Genomic DNA, 6,906 nt, shown 5'->3' on the forward strand with positions numbered 1-6,906 from the left:
TACCGTTCAATGAATTGGTAATGATTGGGAAGAACTAGAGTGATTGATCACACACACCAGCCAATCAGGACTGTCCGTTCTGTCGCTTTAGCAATTAGCTCAACTAGCCTTTCATGCTACGCACCATTTCTGTTAAGGGGGGCACATCAGTGGTGCGCCGGAGCCCCGCCTACTGGCGGGCCGGGACTGGTCCGTCCTGGCGCTGGGGACGCACATGAACTAAAAGGACATTGTCTCCAAGACGTCTAACCTCCCCCAAGGAGAACCTCAGCGTCTTCATCTCCACCCCTTCTAGCTCCGCCTCCTGTCTTTAGCTCAGAGACACTGTCTCTGAGCCGTCCATCATGGCTGTCCTCACCACTGTCTCTGAGCCGTCCATCATGCTGTCCTCACCACTGTCTCTAAGCCGTCCATCATGGCTGTCAGACTTATTGATCGGCTCAGTCATCATCATCATCATCATTCAATGATGAAGGAGCCTATTTAAAATCAATAAATCACCCAAACCCACAACAAGTCCAGAACCTTCAGGATCAGGATCCAGAGCTGGACCTGCTGAGTGGCGAACTGTACACACTTAGAGTACAAGTACACGTTCAGCGCGGCGGTATTCAGGAGTACACGAACCGGCGCAGAAGACCGGGGGAAACCGAACCTCCGGGGGGAGGGGCTCAGAACGGCTCCGGGAACGCGTCTCGTTTGTTCCGTTGGACTTTTTACACTTTTAACGGTTTGGAGCTAAAACGTTAAAAATAGTTGTTTGGTTCGAATCCTCAGGCTCGGCTGCAGGCAAAGGTCAGAGTTCATTTAAAGAGGGAGAAGAAGAAGAAGAAGAAGAGGAGACTCACATGCCAAACGCGTGCGTCAAAAGCTGTGCGCGTTCTGGCTCCAAATCCGGTCCGGAGCGGAGGCGCGGGGCGGCCGGTCCATGAGGAAGAGGTGAAACCGGTGCGGAAGTTTACATCCACCGGAGCGGAGGAGGAGGAGGAGGAGGAGGAGGAGGAGGAGGAGGTGGAGGAGCAGGAGCAGGAGCAGGAGGAGGAGCGGACTGCGCGCTCAGCTCCAGCCGGGCACGGTGCGTGCGTCCCGGGCTGCGTCACTCCGACACCCTCCGGTCCGGCGTCACCTCCAGGGAGAGGCTCTTAATCTCTCCTCACCCTCCTCAGGTGTGATGATGAGACCCCTCCAAAATAAAGGTCCTCCGCGGTGCTTTTATTTTGGTTTTGGAGGAGAGCTCACCGTGAGAAGTTTCTTCCTCACTCTTTCTCCGGTGCTTCGGTAACGGCTGAGGACCGGACTCCCATCATCCCCGCCGCTTGATCGCCCCTGGACGCGCACGGAGAGAGAGGGAGTATCGCGAGGTTACGGCCTCAGTCTCGCGCTGTAAACCAGCGGGATTAAGAGTATCGATCACCTTCGAGTCACTGTTCAGATGACATCACGTGACCTGGCGTTGTCATGAATCAGTGGACCCCCCAGCAGAGTTCAAATACTTACCTGTGGGAGTGCATGCACGTGACGTCATCGGAACTCACCTGTTGCCCATATTTACTGTAGGTGATGTCATCGCGGGTTCCACCTGGTCGCTGATGACGTCACTCATGATGACAAACTCTGTCTGAGGGGGGCTGAAGTTGAAGAAGTAATTAACAATGACGTCATCGATCAGTGGAACCGAACCAACGTCCAACGTCTTTACCTGCACGCCTCAGAATCGAGTTTCACCCAAGCCCAATAAAATAAGATTCTGACGTCATCGTTAATTTATGATTGTCATTATTGTTGTTAGTGTTTATATTTCATTGTTGTTTATTGATAGTTATTTATAAACATTTGATCGTCAGTTTTAAGTAAATAATGATTTAAACTTTCAGCGATGCTTCAGTTTATGGCAGCATGAAGCTCTGGCGCCCCCTGCAGGCTGGAAGCGTCACTGCGCTGAACAACCATCATTTTAAATGGTTCGTTTCCATTAAGCGTAATACTAAAATAATATTGTAATACTAATATAACACCAATTTAATTGTAATTATACTACTATGCCAGGGATGCAGGTTCCTGGTCCAGGAGTCACATGATGAGGCTCAGCCTATCAGGGGCCTGATGGTTGACGTTTGATGTGGACACCCCCCTCCTGCTGCTGATCAATAAGGACACTTAAACACCTGAGCCTGTAGCAACGCCCACCAGGATGTCACCCCCCCAAAAACACCTGGCCAGGAGGAGGGGCCAACCTGGCAGCTTCCACTGAGGAGGCGGGGCTTAGCTCGTGGCGACAGTGAACCCATTGAGCAGACATGACTAATGTCTAATGAGCAGCTCTGGGTCAATCACATCGATCGATCAAGACATTTGCAGGTGAATTACTGCTGAACCTCTGGAGAGCTGCTCATTGGTCGACAGTGATGATGTCACGGTCACCTCGAGTAAATATTTACTCACCAATCAAACATTTATTCACAATATTAGTTCGAGCTTTGAACCACAAAGGCAGCGCGCTAACCGTTAGCACTGCTAGCACGCTGTTAGCACGCCCGGAGGAAAGGAAACAGGAAGTTAACAGCAAATCAACATTTATTTTCTCAATTTAAAAGCAAATGAAAGCAGTTTATTGATGACCGACAGCATTTGTTCAAGTCCCTGAAGGACCAAGCAGCCGCCCCCTGCAGTGTCGCCCCCTAGTGGTCAAATGAAACCCAAAAACCCCAAAGATGTTCCTCAGATCAGCAGTCAGCCTGGATAGACCCAACCGCCAGATCAAAGGGATGGACGGCAGCTCCTCATTGGTTCAGATCTGAAGCCTCAACAGGAAGTTCAAACGCATTAAGGACAAACGCTGCTACTCTTAGCGTCTCGTGTTGATGACATCAGCAGGTCTCTAACCAACCGTTGATGGCGGTCGCAGTTTTAGCTCAAAGTAGAACGGCTCGCTGTGATTGGCCGCTTTCAAGATCCTCAGGAGACGGCAACGTGTGCTGGGCGTGGCGCTCCTCCTGCTGCTCCTCCTCCTGCTCCTCCTGCTGCTGCTCCTCCTGCTGCTGCTCCTCCTGCTGCTCCTCCTGCTCCTCCTGCTGCTGCTCCTCCTGCTGCTCCTCCTCCTCCTCCTGCTCCTGCTCCTCCTGCTGCTCCTCCTCCTGCTGCTCCTCCTGCGTCGACGGGCGGGTGGAGTTCTGTGACCCGTCACTCGTCTGAGCCGGCGGAACGCTTCTGACTCCTCTTGCGAGGCGATCTCTTAGGAGACGCTTTGTCTGCAGGAGGAGACAAAGGATCAGCTGACTCACGGGACATCACGGAGGACAGCAATCCCACTGTCCCCACAGAGGACGGGAGACATCCCAGGAATGTTCCGGTCTCACGAAACTCGCCACGGGGGGCCAGGATCTCGTATTCAGAACGGGGAAGGCGCGCCGAAACCGCAGAATGGTCCTCCCTGGTTCTAGCTGGTCCTCCCTGGTCCTAGCTGGTCCTCCCTGGTCCTAGCTGGTCCTCCCTGGTCCTAGCTGGTCCTCCCTGGTTCTACCTGGTCCTCCCTGGTCCTAGCTGGTCCTCCCTGGTTCTAGCTGGTCCTCCCTGGTTCTAGCTGGTCCTCCCTGGTTCTACCTGGTCCTCCCTGGTTCTAGCTGGTTCTCCCTGGTTCTAGCTGGTCCTCCCTGGTTCTAGCTGGTTCTCCCTGGTTCTGCCTGGTCCTCCCTGGTTCTAGCTGGTCCTCCCTGGTCCTAGTATCAGGGTCTACAGTGGGGTTCAGGTCCAGATATTGAACCGGACCTTCTGGACCGAGTCCGCATGCTAACAAACCGTGCTGCAAACAACTCATGGGGTTTAGACAATGGGCGGGGTTAGACAGTGGGTGGAGTTTAGACAGTGGGCGGGGTTCAGGCAGTGGGCTCTAGATAATGGAGAAACATCCAGATGGTCGGTCTAATGGTTCTGGTGGACATGGCGACCTCACCTCTGCGACTCTGCACTGAAGACGCAGGTAAACGTGACGGCGAAGGAGGCGGAGACAAAAGAGAGAAGAGTGAGAGATCGTCACGCTCGGTGGAGCCAACAGGAAGCAACGATCAGCTGATCCAGGACGGGAACCGGGTCATGTGACCCACGCCTTAACACCGGAATGTTTCTTTTTACAGCGAAGCGACGTCATCCCCGGGGAGGCGGAGCTTCTAATATGGGTGTTGAGCAGACAGGAAGTACGTACTGATCTGATTGAGCGTTTCCTGTGGGATCCAGCTGAGGTCCACGTCATTGTGGCTTGAAGTTCCCATCTCCACCTTCGGGGCAGGACGCCTCCTCTGCAGGTGCACGCGCACACACGCACACGCGCACACACGCACACACACACGCACAACGAGTCGCGAGGCATTCGGGTGCAGCTGGGATCTCAGAGCGCCGGTCGTCTACCTTCCTGGACTCCAGCAGCTGGTGGAGGCCGACGACGAGCAGCAGGCCGAGGCCGGAGAGGAAGACGTACATGAAGATCCTGGGAGGGAAGAACCACAGACGATGAAGAGGAGGAAGAGGAGACGCGGGAGCAGAGAGGCAGACTCCACCCACGTCTCTCCGTCCAGCCCGTCCTCCCTCTCCGTGACGGTGACGGTCTGGTTGAACACGGCGTCCTGGAACACGTTTCCCTGCAGCGGGCGGGACAGAGGCCAGAGGGTGAGGGCGTGGCCTCCACCGGCAGCGGTTAGCCGCAGTTAGCATTAACAGAATAAGTTTTAACCCCCCCCCTTACACTGATGTCCTTGTAGTTGAGGTTGATGACGAGGCCGAAGGGCCGGCCTCCCATTGGCTCGGCCGGGATGAAGGAGTACTCAAAGGTGGCCTGCCTGCCGGAGGGAACCTCGGTGCCCAGCTGGAGGGCGGTGAAGTTCTGGATGTAGAACTGGTAGTCCTGGGGGGGCGGCAGAAGTTACTGGTCTCATGTCTCAGCACCAGAGCCAGAGACCAGGAGGCGTCCCGGTACCTGCGGGTAACGGAAGGACGCGTCCAGGGACTCCACCACGAAGTCCTCCGGCCCCCTGTTGGTGAAGCCCAGCAGGAACTTGACGACGTCGTTGGCCGGGAAGTCTGGAGGGAAGCCGTTTAGCCACGTTAGCTTCAGGACGGCTAACAGAGCATCTTATTCTGAAGGGCTTCAGGAAGTTACCGTCGCCTTTGACGAAGAGGATTGTGGTGTCGGCGTTGGGAGACGCCTTCACCTCTCCCAGCAGCGCTTCCTCCTCTTCCTCCTCTTTGTCTTCCGTCTAAACACACGCGGTCAGACCCTCCTCTTCATCGCTCCTCTGCACATGAAACTATGGCAGACAAACTCACCAGCTCTGCATTCTCATCGTCCTCCACCTCAGCCTCGTCATCCTCGTCTTCTGCCGTCACGTCGTCCACCACGTCTTCGTCCACAGCCTCAGCCTCCTCATCCTCGGTCAGATCCTGGGCACTGGCCCCCGGCCCTGATAAACAGAGCATGAGCATCAGATCCATCCCGACGCCTCCTGACGTCACACAGAGACGGCTGGAAGATGGACGCGTTCTTCCACATGAAAGCCGAAGCCGGAGGAAGTGGCCGGGGAGACGGAGGAAGTGGCCGGGGAGACGCGGCCGGGGAGACGGAGGAAGCGGCCGGGGAGACGGAGGAAGCGGCCGGGGAGACGGAGGAAGCGGCCGGGGAGACGGAAGTTTATTTCGTGCCTCCACGGTCAGTCGCGGAGCTAGTTAGCTTCGCGGCTAGCAGCTAACAAGCAAGGACACGTCACTCTAAGCAGGCGGGCTTACTGCCAGCGTGCCGCTAACTACGACCAGCACGCGCGTGCACTAAACACCCAGGAGGAAGCTACATGCTAACGCCCCGGAACCAGCTCGGAACCAGCTCGAAGGGCACTTACTAGTCCGTTCAGCTCCACCTGGCTCACGCCTAATGGAGGCCGGCCTTCCCCGCTTCGCGGCTACAGATAGCACGGCGGGCTAACTGAAGACGCAGCCCTTAGCGCGCGCGGCTCTGCGCACCTGCGTTAAAGACTCACCTTTCAGGAGAAGCGTGGCCGGGAGGGCTAGCAGCAGCAGCAGCGCGAGTTTAGGCACGAAGCTCCCCATGTCGAGCGGAGATGTTCGCCTTCCGTTCAGCGGGTCACTGACTGTCTGACATCACGCTCCGCGGCTTCCGTAACAAACCGCTGCGCATGCGCAGATGTTTCAGGACGAATTCGGTCCGGCACCGCGTCCCGGTACTTTTTTTTATGAACATTATCTTATGAAATGACAAAATCCAACAATACTGATCATTTAATTTTGTCCTTTCACTTTAGAGAACTTTAAATTCGTCAGATTAACGTCCTGATTCAGCGGAAATCGGACAGGAAGTTCCGGCATATTTCAAAATAAAAGCCTGGAACCCACTCATGCTCTGAAAATGATCTCTAAATAGTTAACACAAACATTGATTTATTTGTTAAACGTTTTTAATGAACTTGTAGAGTGAATTCCTTGTAATTTTAAAATGCAATGATGAATCTCTCCTTAAATTCTCATTGACTGTGTTTAATATTGTGAATAAGAACCACAATTTTTGTGACAAAGTGTTTTTATTTCTCAAAGTAACAAGTTAGACTTATACATAAATTCAAATGATATGTAAATAAACTTAGCATTGGCTGTGATGACATATAACCTAAATAAAACCCAGCCGTGACACTAAAAACCAAAAGTGTTCAATGTGAGGGAACAAAGGTGTGCATAGGTAAAGGTAAAGGTAAAACAAACACGTCACTCACTGAAGCACATTCTACTGGATCTAAGGTTTACAGGAATAATCATAGCAGGTCATGTCATCAAAGAGAGCTGGCTGTCTGTGCTGTTGCCGTTAGCAACCAGTAACATGTTAATAACCGTCTCCCCGCTTCTCTTCCTCCT

General features: G+C 53.8%; 1 protein-coding gene across 1 annotated transcript; it reads right to left on the reverse strand.

Annotated features, from left to right (window-relative positions):
* Nucleotides 1-2,556: 2,556 nt before the first annotated feature.
* Nucleotides 2,557-6,158, reverse strand: ssr1 (signal sequence receptor, alpha). Its single transcript, XM_068747948.1, has 9 exons — nucleotides 6,021-6,158; nucleotides 5,317-5,450; nucleotides 5,150-5,246; nucleotides 4,967-5,070; nucleotides 4,736-4,894; nucleotides 4,555-4,631; nucleotides 4,402-4,480; nucleotides 4,199-4,292; nucleotides 2,557-3,248 (listed from the first exon to the last, which is right to left on the reverse strand). The coding sequence occupies exons 1-9, from the start codon at nucleotides 6,088-6,090 to the stop codon at nucleotides 3,181-3,183; spliced, it is 882 nt and encodes a 293-aa protein (XP_068604049.1). The 5' UTR covers nucleotides 6,091-6,158; the 3' UTR covers nucleotides 2,557-3,180.
* Between the last annotated feature and the right edge of the window lie 748 nt (nucleotides 6,159-6,906).

Source organism: Brachionichthys hirsutus, chromosome 14 (assembly GCF_040956055.1).
Source record: "Brachionichthys hirsutus isolate HB-005 chromosome 14, CSIRO-AGI_Bhir_v1, whole genome shotgun sequence".
Lineage (NCBI taxonomy): Eukaryota > Metazoa > Chordata > Actinopteri > Lophiiformes > Brachionichthyidae > Brachionichthys > Brachionichthys hirsutus.

Coding starts and splice junctions, on each gene's coding strand:
- ssr1 (XM_068747948.1), bottom strand. CDS start 6,090: ATGGGGAGCTTCGTGCCTAAACTCGCGCTGCTGCTGCTGCTAGCCCTC. Junction 5,451..6,020: donor GGCCACGCTTCTCCTGAAAG/GTGAGTCTTTAA, acceptor TCTGTTTATCAG/GGCCGGGGGCCAGTGCCCAG. Junction 4,481..4,554: donor GACGGGCTGGACGGAGAGAC/GTGGGTGGAGTC, acceptor CTTCCCTCCCAG/GATCTTCATGTACGTCTTCC.